Source organism: Neovison vison, chromosome 12, assembly GCF_020171115.1.
Source record: "Neovison vison isolate M4711 chromosome 12, ASM_NN_V1, whole genome shotgun sequence".
NCBI lineage: Eukaryota > Metazoa > Chordata > Mammalia > Carnivora > Mustelidae > Neogale > Neogale vison.
This window is the reverse complement of record NC_058102.1, coordinates 22,502,431-22,521,997: the sequence shown is the minus strand read 5'-3', so window position 1 is coordinate 22,521,997 and position 19,567 is coordinate 22,502,431. Positions and strand designations below refer to the sequence as shown.

General features: G+C 39.5%; 1 protein-coding gene across 3 annotated transcripts in view; it reads left to right on the top strand.

The window, feature by feature from the left end:
* The first annotated feature begins 74 nt into the window (after positions 1–74).
* Positions 75–19,567, top strand: part of APAF1 (apoptotic peptidase activating factor 1) — an 89,951-nt gene continuing 70,458 nt past the window's right edge. For 2 of the 3 annotated variants that reach the window (XM_044229039.1, XM_044229036.1), the window contains exons 1-5: positions 75–231; positions 3,249–3,387; positions 3,668–3,842; positions 4,038–4,230; positions 4,721–4,918. In XM_044229039.1, coding sequence (XP_044084974.1) covers positions 3,705–3,842; positions 4,038–4,230; positions 4,721–4,918 — 529 coding nt within the window. In that variant the 5' untranslated portion in view covers positions 75–231; positions 3,249–3,387; positions 3,668–3,704. The remainder of the gene's footprint in view (positions 232–3,248; positions 3,388–3,667; positions 3,843–4,037; positions 4,231–4,720; positions 4,919–19,567) is intronic. The other variant, XM_044229037.1, reaches the window with a different exon arrangement.

Sequence of the window (19,567 nt, the reverse complement as noted above, 5' to 3'; positions counted from 1 at the left end):
GAGCGTGCTTCCTCAGGCGCGCGCGGGCACTAGCGGGGGAGGGAGCGCGCGCGGCGGCGGCCGCTTCTCGGCGGCTCGGGGTGTGTATATTTGCGTGCGCGGGCGCGCGCTGTCCGGGCTAGGCGGGCCCGGTGCGTTTTGACTGCTCCGCGGTTCTGGGGCGGAGAGGAGGTGGTTTCCAGTGGACGCTGGTTCTTTTATTCCTGGACTGAAGGGGCGAGGAAGCCAAAGGTGAGACGTCTGGGCCGTCAGCGATCTGCGAGGACCTGAAGTCGAGGCGGAGTCCGGAGTGGCGCCAGACTTCGGCCGGGGTGCAGCTGCCACTGGAAGGAAAGAGCGGCCGGCAGCTCGAGTGGCCCTCCTCCCTTTGTGTCTGGGGTGGGGTCCGCGAAGGGCGGGCCTCAGACCCGGCCTCACCTCGGCGGCCCGGGACTGTGTGGTGGGTCAGTGGGGGTGACGTCTGCCTCTCCGCGGGTCAGAGGTTTCCGGGGGTCTTGAGGCGCCCCGGACTAAGAAGGCTCTGGAGGGGCACCTGGGAGGCCTGGAATTGTCCCGGGGCCGCGCGCCGATCCTGCGTTCTCTTTAGGAAGCCCCCGCTTGCTTACCTCCCCAGCCGCGCCCTCACCCCCACCTGGACTTCCCAGTCTGTCTGTCCTTGCAGGGCTGTCTTTCCCAATAAGACCGTTGTGCACAGGTTTGGGTAAGTTGGAGCCTCGCTTTTCTGTCGGAGCTGGGTTCTCTGGAGGTTCAGTAGCCGATTTCAGGGACTCAGAATTCTGGGACAGGGAATAGTTGATAACCATCCTGCTCCTGTACCAGGAAGAGAAACTACAGAAAGAGGAAGCGGCCAACTGTTACGGTTTCCCTGGATGAAATTCTCTTTACTCTCTATAGCACATCTTTGAAGAGTTTGAGTTTATATTTTGATGTGGTTACAGGAGGTGGGACGCTGAGAATTTGTTCGTAATATTAGGATTTGTTCAGAGTTTAAAAACGTATTTAAAATGTACATATTTGGTTTTAATAGGGCTAGGGAAAATTGGAAATTAGTTTCAGGTTGTCAGAGGTGTCTGTTTAGCAATTTGATACACCCTAAAAAATTAACTAATGATTAAGGAATGTTTTGTTTCAGTTGAGGTCATAAAACGTTAGTAACGTTTGAAAAATACCGTAGCCTTGATTCTGATCATAACTTTTTCTTTTATCCTTCAGTTTCATGCTAGTACTGGGCATTTGGTGAACCTTGACAAGTATAGACAAGTGCTATATTTTCCAGTGTTTGCAAGTGCCACAAGTATATAGTCATTGTTGAAACTTAATGATTATCCCTCTTCTTTTGTACACTCTAAATTATTTGTGCTTATCCATATTTTTGCACTTAGGACATCACATTTTAATTGTCTCCAAATTTTTCTCTCCCACTAGATTATGAATTCCTTCAGGGATATGATTTAATCTACTCTGTAGACTTCAGGGCCTGGCACAGAGGAGGGGCTCAAATGTTTATTAAATGAATAAATTACTGAACACGTTTAGACACTGACTACATTGGGTAGAGTTCTGTTAATGTTTTTAAAAACCTGCAAATATTCGGATTGGGTTTTATACCCATGGAAAAATTTGCATTGTATTTGAAATAAAACTGGTAGAAACTTCTTAGAGTATTATGCTGTAAAGAATATTTTTATTTTTTTTAAATTTATTTTTTAAAGAGCATCAGGGGTGGGAGGGAGGGCAGAGGGAGAGGGAGAACTTTTTTTTTTTTTTAGATTTATTTATTTATTTGAGACAGAACGAGAGAGAAGGATAAATACTTCATGTAGGGGGAGGAACTGAAGGAGAGAGAAACTTAAGAAACAAACTCCCCAAGTGTGGAGCCAGACCCGGGACTGGATCTCACAATGCTTTGATCAGGACCTGAGGTGGTTACTTAATGCACTTGGTTACCCAGGTGCCCCAAGGGGGAGAGAGAGAATCTTATACAGGTTCCATGCTCAGCATGGTGCCTGATGTAGGGCTCCATCAGTCTAACGACCCTGAGATCATGACCTGAGTCAAAATCAAGGGTCATATGCTCAGGGGCGCCTGGGTGGCTCAGTAGGTTAAGCTCTGCCTTAGCTCAGGTCACGATCTCAGTGTCCTGGAATCGAGCCCCACATCGGGCTCTCTGCTCAGCAGGGAGCCAGCTTCCCCTTCTCTCTCTGCCTGCCTCTCTGCCTACTTGTGATCTCTTTCTCTGTCAAATAAATAAATCTTAAAAAAAAAGAAAAAGTCAGACGCTCAGCTGACTCTGAGCCCCTAGGTGCCTCTCTTTGTATCCTCTTAATCTGAGGAATGACATCAGTGAGTATTTTCTGCTGCTTTTTCGTACTTAGCAGCTCAGCTGAAACATTAATGGAGTAAGCATGTGAGAAATGTGTTTACAGATGAAGACCTAGAGCTGACACTCACCTTGAGTGAGAACAATGCTCTGTTTAGTCTTATATTGGATAAAGACAAGTTTCTAAACATTAGGATTTCAGTATGATTATTATTATAATCATACTTATTTATAAAAATCTTAAAAAGAAGATATAAAGTGTTTTTAGTTACCTAAAGAAGGTTGTGCATTTTAAGACATAAGAGCAATTTACAAATTATAAAAAAAGTGGGCACCTGGGTGGCCCTGTTGGTTGGGCAACTGCCTTTGGCTTGGGTCATAGTCCCGGAGTCCCAGGATAGAGTCCTGCATCAGGCTCCCTGCTCAGTGGGGAGTCTGCTGCGTCTTCTGACCCTCTCCCCTCTCATGCTCTCTCTCAAGTAAATAAATAAAAATCTTTAAAAAATATTATAAAAATGAAATGTAAAGAAAAAAATTAAGACTATAGAAATGATATAGAAACCCCCAAATCTTGCTACTTAGAAGTAACCCCAAGTATATTATGTTGAGTAGTCTTCCTAACATCTCCCTATGTATTTATATGATGCTAATACATATTTTGTGCTGTATATGGAATCATATTTCTGATTTTTTTAAATTAGCGGTGTGTAGTGAGCATCTTTCCATATCAGTACACGGAGAAGGGTCTTATTTTAAATGGCTGTAGAATACTCTATTTTATATACATGCTCTAATTTTTTTAATCCATATTCAAAAGGTGGGCATTTAGGTTGTTTCCATGTTTGCTTGTTTTTTTAATTTTTGTTCTGTTTTCATCTTTTTTCCCCCTCACCTAAACATTCTCTGTTAACTCTTTTTTTTGTTAAAGTAGGCTCCAGGCGCAGTGTGGGGTTTGAACTTACACCCTGAGATCAAGAGTCACATGCCGTACTGACTGAGCCACCAAGGGACCCCTGTTAACTCTTTCTGTGGATATTTTTGCATACATATGTGAACGTCTTGTTGAGGTAAATTTCTAGAAGTGGGATTTCTGGGTTAGAGAGAATACTCACTTGAAATGGTTTTATATCTTATCATATTGCTTTCCAGAAAAGTTGCATCCATTTTATACTCTTCAAGCGGGGCACATGAATACTCATTTTCTCACACCTTTGAAAGCCTGGATTTTATCTGTTTCTAAAAATCTTTGCAAAAAGGTCTTATTTTCTTTATTTCTTATTACCAGTGAGGTTACACATCTTTTCATATCTTTATTGCCCTGACAAATATTGTGATTTTTGCCCAAAGCTCATGGTTGACAGGTCATCAAAAAATTTGAGGGAGGATGGACGCAAAAGCTCGAAACTGTTTGCTTCAACATAGAGAAGCCCTGGAAAAGGACATCAAAACGTCCTACATCATGGATCGTATGATTAATGATGGAGTTTTAACAGTATCGGAGGAGGAAAAAGTAAAAAATGAGGTAAAACCCTCTGTGGAAGTCTGTGCTATAAAATTTTTTTTCTTTCTAATTTTTATTTAAAAATGTATGATATAATTATTTGAGTTTAAAATATTTTCTTACATTTATTTCAGAACTTTCACTGTTCTCCACTAGTTTATGTTACCAACATATTCTTTGTAGTATGCTAAACTACTTATTTATTTATTTTTTTAGCCCACTCAACAGCAGCGAGCAGCTCTGTTAATTAAAATGATACTTAAAAAAGATAATTATTCCTACATATCATTCTACAATGCTCTAATACATGAAGGGTATAAAGATCTTGCTGCCCTTCTTCAAAGTGGGATTCCTGTCATCTCTTCTTCCAGCGGTGGCAAAGATTCAGTTGGTGGAATAACTTCATATGGTTTGTATCCGTGATTTCTTCTAACTTGCACATTTTTCTTCTTGCCCAGTGAGCTGTCTACTGGGCATTTTTAGATATTAAAAAGACAGTTTTTAGGCCTTTAAGCTCTTCTCCAATTCTGTGTGTATTGAGTTCATGCATAGGAAAGAATGAGAATCTTTAGAAATCGTGTTCTTGAAAAAAATTCCACATTTCCTTTACACCGTCCCTTCTAGTCTTCAGTATGAGAAAAAGAGATTGGATAGTCAGAGAGGAATACGTTGTGTAAGGGCAGATATAGATGGAGCTTTGCATTGTCAGTCATCTTGAAAAGTATATGTTTTTGTTTTGCTAAGTAAGAACGTTAAGGTTAGTATGCTAGCCACGTTTTTTTTCTCTTGGGAGATTTGAGGGTAAAGGCTCAACCTTGCTTTCTTTTGGTTTTATGGTATAACTTGAGTAACCATTTCAGAGTTCTATTCGTTCATACTTGTTTCGTTTTGGATTTCAGTAAAGACAGTCCTGTGTGAAGGTGGAGTGCCACAGAGGCCGGTGGTTTTTGTTACCAGGAAGAAGCTGGTGAATGCAATTCAGCAGAACCTGCTCAAACTGAATGGTGAACCAGGATGGGTCGTCATATATGGAATGGCAGGTTGTGGGAAATCTGTTTTAGCTGCAGAATCTGTTCGAGATCATTTTTTCTTAGATGGTAAGTTTGATTATCATGTGTTGGTGTCTAAAGAGATATTCTTTAGGCATGATACTAGTTTCCTATTGCTGTTGTAACAAATTGCCAAAAATTTGGGGGCGTAAAACAACATGAATTTATTATTGGGCAGTTCTGAAAGTCAGAAGTCTGAAGTAGTTCTTACTGGGCTAAAGTCAGGTTGTCAGCAGGGCTGAGTTCTTTTGGAGGCTCTAGGGAAAATCCTTTTCCTTGTGTTCTCCAGCTTCTAGAGGTGCCTGCATTCCTGGACTTACGGTTCCTTCTTCCATTTTCAAGCCGGTGGTATATAATAGTGTCTTCAGATCTTTTTCTCTCTTTCTGATCTTTGCTTTTGTCATCAAATCTCTTTCTCTGACTCTCACCTTTTGCCTCTCTCTTATAGGATCCCTTGGATGATCCAGGATAATCTCATCCCAAATCCTTAATTTAATTGCATCTGCAAAGTCCTTTTTGTCATGTAAGGTGACATAATTACAAGTTCTGTGGATTAGGATGTGAACATCTTCCAGGGGCTGTTAATCTGCCTACCCCAGGCATGATTAAATTTGGAATTTATTTTGTACCTGTCACAAGGAGGCTTGGCTAACCAGGCTAATAAATTCATATATTATCAGATGGTACTTATTATCACTGGGTTGAAGCTAGTTCCCTTGTATCTTAGTAATTGGAGGGTATTATAGAGTTGAAAAGGATCTTCAAAGGTTGTCTAGCTTATATTCCTTCTTTTCAGGAAGTACTGGACTTAACACTCTCCAGTTAGTTGAGTGCTGTAGAGAAAGGTTTTTGGAAACCCAATTCCATTAATGATTCTCCTAGTGAGTGATTCTCCCATGTATTTGGCATCGTGTATTAAAATACTAATTCCAGGAGCGCCTGGGTGGCTCAGTGGGTTAGAGCCTCTGCCTTTGGCTCAGGTCATGATCCCAGAGTCCTGGGATCAAGCCCTGCATCCGGCTCTCTGCTCAGCGTGAGCCTGCTTCCTCCTCTGTCTCTCTGCCCACTTGCAATCTCTGTCTATCTAATAAATAAATACAATCTTAAAAAAAATGTTAATTCCATTTCTGTAATTAGTTTTTTCAGTTGCTTATCTTTAAAAATAAAAATCTTTAGTAACTTGTCTATCTTATGTGTAATCCCCAAGAAAAAGAAGAAAATGGAGTTTACTATGGCATCTGATGGGTTTTTGAGGCTAAACATTTATTTGTTTATTTATTTATTTAGTAATCTCTACACTCAGTATAGGGCTCAAACTGACAACCCCAAGATCAAGAGTCCCATGCTCTACAAATTGAGCCAGCCAGGTACTCCTGCTGATAGGCTTACAGATTCATTTGACATCTAATGACTCTTTTTCTGCTTCAGGTATTCATGTATTCAGTAAATGTTTGAGAGACTATTGTGGAGCTTGACAAAAAAAGAAGGTCCAGTCTGTGCATCTAAGAAATTTGTTCACAGTCAAGTAGGAGATACAAGCGGCACCTGGGTGACTCAGTCAGTTAAGCATCTGCCTTTAGCTCAGATCATAATCCTAGGATCCTGGGATCATCTCACAGTAGGCTCTTGCTCAGCATGGAGCCTGCTTTTCCCTCTGCTCCTACCTCTGCTTGTGCTTGTTCTCCCTCTCTCTCTCTGGCAAATAAATAAAATTTAAAAAAAGGTAAAACAATAAAAAACTCCCTGGAAAGGGCATGCTTCATTTAAAAAAAAAAGGAGAGACAAATATGTAAACAGATAAATTGAACAGTAGAAACAAGTATATGGTACAATTATAGCAAAGGAAAGAAAAAAAATTCTCTCTCATGGGGAAGAGGATGGACAGGACAGGCTTCCTGAATGACATGATATTTTAACTGGAGTTTGGAGGAAAGATAGAAGTTTGCCAGGTGGACTACATAGGGATGGGAGAGTAGGGAAGGTGGGAAGGTATTGGGTAGTTACTGGAATAGGAAAGGGCATACTGTGTAGAAGAGCATTTAGGACATCTGGCAGGTGACCTTAGTGAATCTCTTGGGTTCCCAGGGTATTCACTGGGAATAGTTAGAAGCCTTCATCAGTCTTTGGTTGCCTCTATTCATTAGTGACTTCAAGAGGTATTTAAAGATAGGTCCTGACTTCTAGTTGTTAATAACTTTTTTCTTTACAATATAGAACAGGCAGTAAAGAGAGTTTATCATGAGATGACAAAATGTTGGAATAAATCATAAGCCTCTAAGAGGGTTAGAAGGATGGAGATCAGGGCACATCTGTTGTACTCATCTGGGCTTTAGTTTGTACTTCACAGCCCTTAGCGCTATTGATCATACTTTGGTCAGAAATATGCCCAATTTCCCCTTTGTCATTAGGTTTTGTGCAAGTCATGCAAGTCTTAGAGCTAAGGATTCATTTGAAGACTTACTCATTCACTCACTCACTCATTTATTCTACTACAAAGTTGATCACCAAGGGTGTTTCAGGATAAAGACGATTAAGTTATTTTAGTGTGAAAAAATGGATTTTCCTTTTAGTATTATGAATTTCCTTTTAAAAATTGTAGCACACTGAGGCGCCTGGGAGGTTCGGTGGGTTGGGCATCTGCCTTCGCCTCGGGTCGTGATGTCAGGGTCCTGGGATCAAGCCCCGCATCTGGCTCCCTGCTCAGCGGGGAGCCTGCTTCCCCCTCTCTCTGCCTGCCTCTCTGCCTACTTGTGATCTCTCTCTGTCAAATAAATAAAATCTTCAAAAAAAAAAATTGTAGCACACTAATTTAAAGATTAAAAGTGTGCCCCTCAATCAGTTTAAATAACTCTAGATTATTAGGGTGAATTTTCAGTTTTGGGGGTTAAAATGACCAACGACTTATGGAATAATTCCCCAGGAGTCATATTATATAAATTGTGGTCTCAGAATATATTTTATTTATTTGACAGAGATCACAGGTAGGCAGAGAGGCAGGCAGAGAGAGAGGGGGAAGCAGTCTCCCTGCCGAGCAGAGAGCCTGATGTGGGGCTTGATCCAAGGACTTTGAGACCATGACCTGAGCTGAAGGCAGAGGCTTAACCCACTGAGCCACTCAGGCACCCCTCAGAATAGATTTTTAACCACTTTGTTTTGAGAAGATAGCAGTTGTCCAGTACATAGTGCGCTTAATATCACTCATATACTTCTATGATATCTTACATATGGAGCATTGAGTTAAACATTCCTTAGTTCACACCCAGTGTGGTATTGGGTCTGTATAAGCCTTAGTTTCTTCCTGTGTTTATTTCCTTTTAAAAACTTCCCATCCTCATTTTCCTTTCCTTCTTCTAAGGAAAAACACACTTTTCCATTGTGTCTACTCTATACAACTACAGCACTATTTCATTTCTGACAGTAGATGTGTAGGTTTTCCACACATCCAATAACTTTAAGACTGGTTGGGTGTCCTATAATTTAATTCAATTCTGACACTATGTGCATGGAGATAGTGACAGAGCCCACAGGTTAAGGGCCCTCCTGCCCCCCTCCCCTTCAGATAACCAATCACAAGTCCAGGTTGGTTTTTTAAATTAATTAATTAATTTGATGGGGAGAGAGAGAGAGATCATAAGCAGGCAGAGAGGCAGGCAGAGAGAGGGGGGAAGCAGGCTCCCCGCTGCACAGAGAGCCCGATGCGGGGCTCAATCCCAGGACCCTGAGATCATGACCTGAGCCGAAGGCAGAGGCTTAACCAACCCAGGTGCCCTAGCAAGTTCAGGTTGTTACATGTGCATCTGACCAAATGGCTATAGATTGGAGATTTTCTTTCCTGGATTTGATTGATTTGCTAGAGCAGCTTTCTCAGGAAAGCAATTCACTTATGACATTACTGGTTTATTATAAAAGGCTGTAACTCAGGAACAGCCTGATGGAAGAGATGCAGAAAGCAAAGTAAATGGGAAGAGGTGCAGAGCTTCCATGCCCTCTCTAGTGTACCATTCTCTCCACACTTTTGGTCCGGAGGCTCTCTGTTTCCTGGTTTGGGGAGGCTTCATTACAAAGACACAACTGATTAAATCATTGGCCATTGGTGATTGAGTTCAGTCTCTATCCTTTCTTCCCTCCTCGGAGGTCTGAGAGATCTGGGGTGTGGTGCTGAAAGTTCCAACCTGACAATGGGGACTTAGCTTATAACAAGTCTTTCCAAAAATAACTTCATTAACAAGCTCAGGTGTGGTTGAAAGGGGCTTGTTAAATGAATAGTTTCACTTTTATAGCTCCACAACTCCTTCAGGAACTGGGAACAAAACTAAATATAAAAGGTGCCCCTATGGCTCTTATTTAAGAAATTACAAGGGTTTTATATCTGTGTGCCAAACAGTGATGACCAAATATATTGATCACAATATCACACCTCCCCATAGGTGCTCCTTCCAATTTTTTGTTTTTAAATTTTTTTTTAAAAGATTTTATTTATTTATTTGATAGAGAGAGCACAGCCAGGGAAGCAGCAGAGAGGGAGAGGGAGAAACAGGCTCTCCGCTGACTAGGGAGTCCAATGTAGGACTTGGTCCCAGGACCCTGGGATCATAACCCAAGGTGAAGGCAGACGCTTAACCAACTGAGGCACACAGGCACCCCCTTCCAGTATATTTAATGTATGTTCTTCATAAGCACATATGTATTATATGTTTTCTTGTAAAATGTTTGTTGTTTGTAGGCAGATATTGTAAATTTGCATAATTGTTATAGTGTTAATTATTTTATTCTATTTACTGTCTCTTTTGATGCTGTTTTTAAGAGTTATCCTTCCTGGCTGTATATCTTACTTGTTACACCTGATTGCTGCCCTATGTGGGATGCATCCAGCATGTTTTATTTTTCATTCCCCTAGCTAAAAGGTACATAGATTGTCTCCAACTCTTTGCTGTCCTAGTAAAGCGGAGTTGGACTTTTACAGAAGTGAGAATTTTTTGAGTTTATGTATCTAGGAGCAGAATCACTAAATTGTAGAAAATGCTAATATCAAATCTGATTGCTCTCCAGTCTGTACATTCCCGCCAGTAGAGTAGGAGGCCTCCTATGTCTTCATTTCCTTATTATTTTTTTTTTAAAGATTTTATTTATTTATTTGACAGAGAACACAAGTAGGCAGAGAGGCAGGCAGAGAGAGAGAGAGAGAGAAGCAGGCTCTGCACTGAGCAGAGAGCCCAATGCGGGGCTTGATCCCAGGACCCTGGGATCATGACCTGGGCCCAAGGCAGAGGCTTTAACCCACTGAGCCACCCAGGCGCCCCTTCATTTCCTTATTGACACTAGGTGTCATCTAGCTTTATAATTTTTGCCAGGCCAAAAAATTTGCATTTCTCTGTTAACTTGAGTTTGACTATTTTTTCATAAGCTTTTTAGCTTTTTGGGTTTCCTTTTTTAATAAGTTTTGTTTGTATCATTTGTCTGTTTTTCCATTGAGATTTCTATCTTTTTTTCATTGCTTTCTAGGAGTTTCTTTTATATTCTAGATATTAGGCCTTGTTGGTTTTAGACTATATAAATATTTTTATTTATTTGTATTAACTTTATCCTGAATGTCTTTAACAAGTTTTAATTCCAATATAGTTAAATTAACAAATTTTTGTGTCTTTTAATTTGTGCTTCTTTAACTTTGCTTAAGTAGTCCTTACCATTCATATTTAGTTCATTAATGTTTTTGGAATCTGCTTTAATGTATCTACTAGTTCAAGAGTAGATACTTTTGCTATTTTTTTTTTTAAAGAGATGTGGGGCCTGATCCCAGGACTCTGGGATCATGACCTGAGCCAAAGGCAGACACTTAGCCACCCAGGTGCCCCAGATGCTGTTAGATTTTTAATTACTACTAGGAAAAGTCACATGTGAAATTGAGATGGGGTTAATTTTTCTCTGATTAAAGGCAGTTTTTCTGTGAAGAAGTTTCTTTGAATGAATTACAGGTATAAGCCTCATTCAAGGCTAAATTGCTCCCTCTTGTGCCCATAGTCAAGATGTTTACATTCTTTCTGAAATGTGGAATTAATACTTAAGCATTTAACTATCATATTGTGACAGTAAGAGATTTGCAAATCAGTTGGTCATTTGATCTCTATCTTTCTTTGTAAAGCTAGCAGTGTTTTATTTTTCTTGCATAGTTTTCTTTTCTTCCTTTTTTTTTTTTTTTTTTAAAGATTTTATCTATTTATCTGACAGAGATCACAGGTAGGCAGAGAGGCAGTCAGAGAGAGAGGGGGAAGCAGGCTCCCCGCTGAGCAGAGAACCTGATGCGGGGGGGTTTGATCCCAGGACCCTGGGATCATGACCTGAGCTGAAAGCAGAGGCTTTAATCCACTGAGCCACCCAGGTGCTCCTTCTTTTTTTTTTTTTTTTAAAAAGTAAACTCTTCCCCAAAGTGGGGCTTGAACTCACGACCCTGAGATCAAGAGTCACATGCTCTACTGATGAAGCCAGCCAGGCACCCCTTGCATAGGTTTCTAATGCTCTAATTTTTTAGTTTTAAATTTAGGAGAAAAAGACTTTTTTTTTTTTTGCTTTTGAACTTACTGTGCTTTTTTTTTTTTTTTTTAAATTTTGTTTTTAGTTGACTTATAGTTGACATACAATGTTACATTAGTTTTAGGTATACAACAAAGTGATTTGAGAATTCTACTGTGTTACGCTGTACACACCACAACTATAGCTAGCATCTGTTACCATACAGTACTATTATAATGCCATTCTCTATATTCCCTATGCTGTACCTTTCATCCCCTGGGCTTACTCATTCCATAACCAGAAGTCTGTACTTCCCACTCCTCATTGCCCATTGTGCCCCTTCCCCCTCATTCCCCACATTTTAGCATCCATCAGTTTGTTCTCTGTATTTATGGGTCTGTTTCTGCCTTTTTTTTTTTTTTTTTGGCTTATATGTTTTTTAGATTCTACATTTAAGTAAAATCATATGATATTTGTTTTTAGGAGAGAAAGACCTTTGGTCTAGGTAATAGGTACATAAATTTAAATCTGAAGAATTTACTAGTTTGGTACATCAGTTTCTTTCTTTCCCTTGTCTTTAACTCTGGGATGATTTGCAAGATATCTGTCTGTCTGTATATGTCTGTCTATCTCCATGCCCATCATGGAGCCCAGTGTAAGGCTTGAACTCCTGACTCTGAGATCAAGACCTGAGCTGAGATCATGAGTTGGACACTTAACCAACTGAGCCACCCATGTGCCCTGATTTTTAAGAAATTTTGAGTAGAATAGACATGTTTAAAAAACCCAAAACTTTAGGAGCAACAGGTAGTTTAAAATTTGTTTTAAATATCACAAAAGGAGGGGAGCCTTGTAGGCTCAGTCTATAGACCATGCAACTTCTAAACTTGGGGTTGTAATTTCAAGCCCCACATTGGGTGTAGAGATTACCTAAAAATAAAATCTTGAAAAATTTTACAAAATGTAGTATTTTCATTTAGAAAGAAGTAAAAATTCTTTGCACCTGCTTTCTTCCTTTTTTCCTAAATTCTAAATCCTTCAGCAGACATAATCATGGTTAACAGTTTAGAGTAATTTTTCCAAGTTTTTTTTTTTTTTTTTAAGATTTTATTTATTTATCTGACAGAGACACACTGAGAGAGGGAACACAAGCAGGGGGAGTGGGAGAGGGAGAAGCAGGCCTCCCACGGAGCAAGGAGCCTGATGTGGGGCTCGATCCCAGAACCCTGGGATCATGACCTGAGCGGAAGGCAGATGCTTAATGACTGAGCCACCCAGGCGCCTCTCCAAGCTTTTTTCTGGTGCATTTACAAACCTCTGCACACACACAACACTAAGGGAAACCTCAGGGATTTACTATTTCATAAATGTTGACTTACACAGAAGGAAGTCTAATGGAGCTTTCAGAAGCTTTCAGTGGTAATCAAACCATGCTTCATAGCACTATCTTTACCTTCGTTCCTGCGGAGTTCTCTGTTTTCTGGTAATTTGTTTTTTTTTTTAGATTCTCATGCAGTTTGTGTTCAGTACATTGTCGATTCTGATCTAGGTTTCCTCCTCTCATTCCCAAGCTTTTCTTTCTAACCTAGATTTCCTCCTCTGTGATCAGGGAACTCCCCTATCTTATCAGTCTGTTTTTGGATCATTTATCTCCTTTCCTTATCTGAAATTGGACAATTCTTAGAGGCTACCATGTTCTCTGTAGTTGTTCTCCAGGGTGTGGCAACTTTTTTTCCTTTACATCTCACTTATTTCAGGACCAGGAAATGGGTAGATGTTCTCCTTGCTTTTCTCTTGCCTCATCTAGACAGTTAATACTCCCTTCTCCAGCTAAAGTCTGCCCTTTGCGATTGATTTCTCTGATCTTTCCCAGTTAATGGTATTGCTCTCATTCATTGATATTGAAGTTTGTAGTTATAAATTTAAGTTCTTCTCATGTCGACACTCATAGTAAGATATACATATATATATGGATGAGTCATCCAAAACCTTGGCCTCTCAGTTTCTTTCTTTTTTTAAATTAACATATAATGTATAATTTGTTTCAGGGGTACAGGTCTGTGATTCAGCAGTCTTACACAATTCACAGCGCTCACCATAGCATATACCTTCCCCAGTGTCCATAGCTCAGCCACTGCAACCCTCCCAGCCGCCTACACGCCAGCAACCCTCTGTTTTTTGAGCTTAAGAGTCTCTTATAGCTTGTTTTCCTCTCTGGTTTTGTCCTATTTCATTTTTTCCTCTCTTCCCTCTATGGTCCTCTGCCTTGTTTCTTAAATTCCACATATTAGCAAGATCATATGATAATTGTTTTTCTCTGATTGACTTATTTCGCTTAGCATAATAGCCTCTAGTTGTATCCATGTCACTGCAAATGGCAAGTTTTCATTTTTTGATGACTGCATAATATTCCATTATATATATATACACCACATCTTTATCCATTCATCTGCCAATGGACATCTAGGCTCTGTCCATAGTTTGGCTATTGTGGACATTGCTGCTGTATACATTGGGGTGCATGTGCCCCTTCAGATCACTACATTTGTCTCTTTGGGGTATATACCCAGTAGTGAGATTGCTGGGTCATAGAATAGTTCTGTTTCCAACTTTTTGAGGACTCTCCATACTGTTTTCCAGAGTGGCTGCACCAGCTTGCATTCCCACCAACAGTGTAGGAGGGTTTCCCCTTTCTCCACATCCTCACCAGCATCTGTCATTTCCTGACCTGTTAATTTTAGCCATTCCGACTGTATGAGGTAGAGTCTCATTGTGATTTGATTTGTATTTCCCTGATGCCAGGTGATGTCGAGCACTTTCTCATGTGTCTGTTGGCCATCTGGATGTCTTCTTTGCAGAAATGTCTGTTCATGTCTTCTGCTTATTTCTTGATTGGATTATTTGTTCCTTGGGTGTTGAGTTTGGTAAGTTTTTTTATAGATTTTGGATACTAGCTCTTTATCTGATATGTCATTTACACATGTCTTCTCCCATTCTCTCAGTTGTCTTTTGGTTTTGTTGACTGATTCCCTTGCTGTGCAAAAGCTTTTGATCTTGATGAAGTCCCAATAGTTCATTTTTGCCCTTGTTTCCCTTTCCTTTGGTGATTTCCCTAGGAAGAAGTTGTTGCAGCTGAGGTCAAAGAGGTTGCTGCCCGTATTCTCCTCAAGGATTTTGATGGAGTCCTGTCTCACATTGAGGTCTTTCATCCATTTTGAGTCTATTTTTGTGTGTGGTGTAAGGAAATGGTCCAGTTTCATTCTTTTGCATGTGGCTGTCCAATTTTCCCAACACCATTTGTTGAAGAGACTTTTTTCTATTGGGTATTCTTTCCTGCTTTGTCAAAGATTAGTTGACCATAGAGTTGAGTGTCAATTTCTGGGCTCTGTGTTCTGTTGCATTGATCTTAGTGTCTGTTTTTGTGCCAGTACCATACTGTCATGATGATTATAGCTTTGTAATAGAGCTTGAAGTCTGGAATTGTGATGCCACCAGCTTTGCTTTTCTTTTTCAACATTCCTTTGGCTTTTTCAAGTCTTTCCTGGTTCCATACAAATTTTAGGATTATTTGTTCCATTTCTGTGAAAAAAGTGGATGGTATGTTGGTAGGGATTACATTAAATGTGTAGATCACTCTAAGTAGCATAAACATTTTCACAGTATTTGTTTTTATAATCCTTGAGCATGAAACATTTTTCCATTTCTTTGTGTCTTCCTCAGTTTCTTTATGAGTATTCTGTAGTTTTCTAAGTACAGATTCTTTGTCTCTTTGGTTAGATTTATTCCTAGGTATCTTAAAGTTTTGAATGCAGTTGTAAATGGGATTGAGTCCTTAATTTCTCTTTCTTCTGTCTTGGTGGTGTATAGAAATGCAACAGAACAGATTTCTGTTCATTGATTTTTTTTTTTTTAAAGAATTTTTAAGGATTTTATTTATTTATTTGACAGAGGGAGAAAGAGATCACAAGCAGGCAGAGAGACAGGCAGAGAGAGAGGGGGAAGCAGGCTCTCTACCAAGCAGAGAGCCTGAGGTGGGGCTCGATCCCAGGACCCTGGGATCATGACCTGAGCCGAAGGCAGAGGCTTAACCACTGATCCACCCAGGCGCCACTGTTCATTGATTTTATATCCTGACACTTTACTGAATTCTTTTATGAATTCTGCCAGTTTTGGGGTAGAGTCTTTGGGTTTTCCACATAAAGTATCCTATCATCTGCAAAGAGTGAGAATTTGACTTATTTGCCAATTCGGATGCCTTTTTTTGTAATGAGAGAGAGAGCATGAGAGTGGGGGAGGGTCAGAGGGAGAAGCAAACTCCCTACTGAGCAGGGAGGCTGATGTGGGATTCAATCTTGGGACTCCAGAATCATGACCTGAGCCGAAGGCAGTTGCTTAACCAACTGAGCCACCCAGGTGCCCTTGGATGCCTTTTATTTCTTTTTGTTGTCTGATTGCTGAAGCTAGGACTTCCAGTACTATGTTGAATAGCAGTGGTGATAGTGGACATCCCTGCTGTGTTCCTGACTTTAGGGGGAAAGCTCTCAGTTTTTCCCCATTACAAATGATATTTGCTGTGGGTTTTTCATAGTTGGCTTTTATGATATTGAGGTATGTACCTTTTGTCCCTACACTGTGAAGAGTTTTAATCAAGAAAGTATGCTGTACTTGGTCAATGCTTTTTTTTGCATCTATTGAGAGGATCATATGGCTCTTGTCCTTTCTTTGATTAATGTATCACATGGATTGATTTGCAGATGTTGGACCACTATTGCAACCTGGGAATAAATTCCAGTTGGTCTGGTGAATAACCCTTTTCATGTACTGTTGGATCCTATTGGCTAGTATTTTGATGTGAATTTTCATATCCATGTTCATCAGGGATATTGGTCTGTAATTCTCCTTTTTGATGGGGTCTTTGTCTGATTTTGGGATCAGGGTAATGCTGGCCTCATAAAATGAGTTTGGAAGTTTTCCTTCCATTTCTGTTTTTTGGAACAGTTTTGGAACAATAGGTATTAATTCTTTAAATGTTTGGTAGAATTCCCCTGGGAAGCCATCTGGCCCTAGGCTCTTGTTTATTGGGAGATCTTTGATTGCTACTTCAATTTCGTTGCTGGTTATGGGTCTGTTCAGGTTTTCTGCTTCTTCCTGGTTCAGTTTTGGTAGTTTATATGTCTCTAGGAATGCATCCATTTCTTCCAGATTGTCTAATTTGTTGACATACGGTTGCTTATAGTATGTTCTTATAATTGTTTGTATTTCTTTAGTGTTGGTTGTGATCTGTCCTCTTTTATTCATGATTTTATTAATTTTGGTCTGTTCTCTTTTTCTTTTGATAAGTCTGGTCAGGGGTTTATCAATCTTATTAATTCTTTCAAAGAACCAGCTCCTAGTTTTCTTGATTTGTTCTGCTGTTCTTTTGGTTTCTATTTCCTTGATTTCTGTTCTGATCTTTATTATTTCTCTTCTGCTGTGTTTAGGCTTTCTTTGCTGTTCTTTCTCCAGCTCCTTTAGGTGTAGGGTTAGGTTGTGTATTTGAGACCTTTCTTTTCTCTTGAGGAAGGCTTGTATTGCTGTATACTTTTCTCTTTTGGACCTCCTTTGCTGCCTCCCAAAGGTTTTGAACAGTTGTGTTTTCATTTTCATTAATTTTTAAAACTCTTCTTGTGGCACCTGGGTGGCTCAGTGGGTTAAAGCCTCTGCCTTCAGCTCAGGTCAGGATCCCAGGGTCCTGGGATTGAGCCCCGCGTCAGGCTCTCTGCTTGGCAGGGAGCCTGCTTACTCTCTTTGCCTGCCTCTCTGCCTACTTATGGTCTCTGTCTGTCAAATAAATAAATAAAATCTTTAAAAAAAATAAAATAAAATTCTTCTTTAATTTCCCAGTTGATCCATTCATTCCTTAGTAGTATGTTCTTTAGTGTCCATGTATTTTGAGTTCTTTCCAGCTTATGTGATTGAGTTCTAGTTTCAAAGCACTGTGGTCCGAAAATATGTAGGGAATGATTCCAGTCTTTTGGTACTGGTTGACACTTGATTTGTGACCCAGGATGTGATGTATTCTGGAGAATGTTCCATGTGCTATAAAGAAGAATGTGTATTCTGTTGCTTTGGGATGGATGTTCTGAAAATATCTGTGAAGTCCATCTGGTCCAGTGTGTCATTTAAAGCCTTTATTTCCTTGTTGGCCTTTTGCTTAGAAGATCTGTCCTTTTCAGTGAGGGGTGTGTTAAAGTCCCCTACTATTACTGTTTATTGTCAATGTGTTTCTTTGATTTTGTTATTAATTGGCTTATATAGTTGGCTGCTCCCATGTTAGGGGCATAAATATTTACAATTATTAGATCTTCTTATTGGATAGATCCTTTAAGTATAATATGGTGTCCTCCTTCATCTTATTATAGTCTTTGGTTTAAAATCTAATTTTTCTGATATAAAGATTGTCACCCCAGCTCTCTTTTGATGTCCATTACCATGGTAAATGGTTTTTCCACCTCCTTACTTTAAATCTGGAGGTGTGTTTGGGTAAAAAATGAGTCTCTTGTGACAGCATATTGTTGGGTCTTGTTTTTTTTTAATCTACTCTGATACCCTGTGTCTTTTGTTTGGGGCATTTATCCCATTTACATTCAGGGTAATTATTGAAATATATGAATTTAGTGCCACTGAATTGCCTGTTAGGTGACTTACTATATATTGTCTCTATTCCTTCCTGGTCTGTGTTACTTCTAGGCTCTCTCTTTGCTTAGAGGACCCCTTTCAGTATTTCTTGTAGGACTGGTTTGGCAATTGCAAATTCCTTTGGTTTCTGTTTGTTCTGGAAGCTGTTTATCTCTCCTTCTATTTTCAGTGACAGCCTAGCTCAATATAATATTCTTGGCTACATGTTTTTCTCCTTTAGTACCCTGAATATATCATGACTGTTTTTTCTGGCCTTCCAGATCTCTGTGGATAGGTCTACTGACAATGTAATGTTTATGCCATTGTAGGTTTGAGACCTCTTGTCCTGAGCTGCTTCCAGGCTTTTCTCTTTGTCTCTGAGATTTTAAAGTTTTACTGTTAGATGTCAGGGTGTTATCATATTTTTACTGATTTTGAGGGGAGTTCTCTGTGCCTCTTGGATTTTGATGTCTGTTTATTTTCCCAAAATAGGGAAATTCTCTGCTGTAATTTGCTCCAATATACCTGGCCCCCCCTTTCTTCTTCTGGGATTCCAATTATTCTAATATTGTTTTGCTTTATGGTATCACTTAGCTCTTTAATTCTTCCCTCATGATTCAATAGTTGTTTATCTCTCTTTTTCTCAGCTTTTTTATTCTCTATCATTTGGTCTTCTGTATCACTAATTCTCTTTTATGCGTCATTATCCTGTCAGTTAGAGTTTCCATTTTTGACTACACCTCATTTCATTGATAAACTTTTTGATTTCGATTTGGTTAGATTTTATTTCTCAAGAAAGGGCTTTTCTAATATTTTCTATGCTTTTTTTTTTACATCCAGCTAGTATCTTTACAATCGTCATTCTGAACTCTAGTTCCAACATCTTACTAATGCCCCTGTTGATTAGTCCCCTGGCAATCAGTGCTGCCTCCTTTTTTTTTTTTTTTTTTTTTGAGGTGACTTTTTCTGTTTTGTCATTTTGTCTGGAGAAGAACAGATGAACAAAAAACCAAAGTGCTACAGAAAAATGACTCCAGAAAAATATACACTAAACAAATCAGAAGAAATGGGTGGGGGGTGAGGGCAGAGGGAAAAAAAAAAGAAGACTGTGATTAGGCTGGTGAATAGAATAGAGCCACACACTAGATGTTAGGTGTAAAAATGAAAATTCAAAAAGGTTTTTCTAAAAAGGAATTGATGAGGTGATAAGTTGGTTGAAAAAAGAAAGAAACATTAAAAAAAAAGGGAAGAATATGATCAGGCAGGTGAATACAACAAAACCATACACTAGATTTAGGGTATATTTTGGTTTGTTAGAAGAATCTGCATCCCAAAATTTTAAAGAAGGAAAATACATGCATACAAAAATTAAGGATAAATGCAATGAAGGGATAGAGTATGACTGTAAAATAATAATTAAAATAGATTTTTAAGAAGGGATTGATGAGAAGTTGGTTGAAAAAGGAAAGAAGTATAATTCTGAAATGTCTTCTCCTGAGGTAGAATTGCACCACCCTTGCCAGGGGCCAGGTA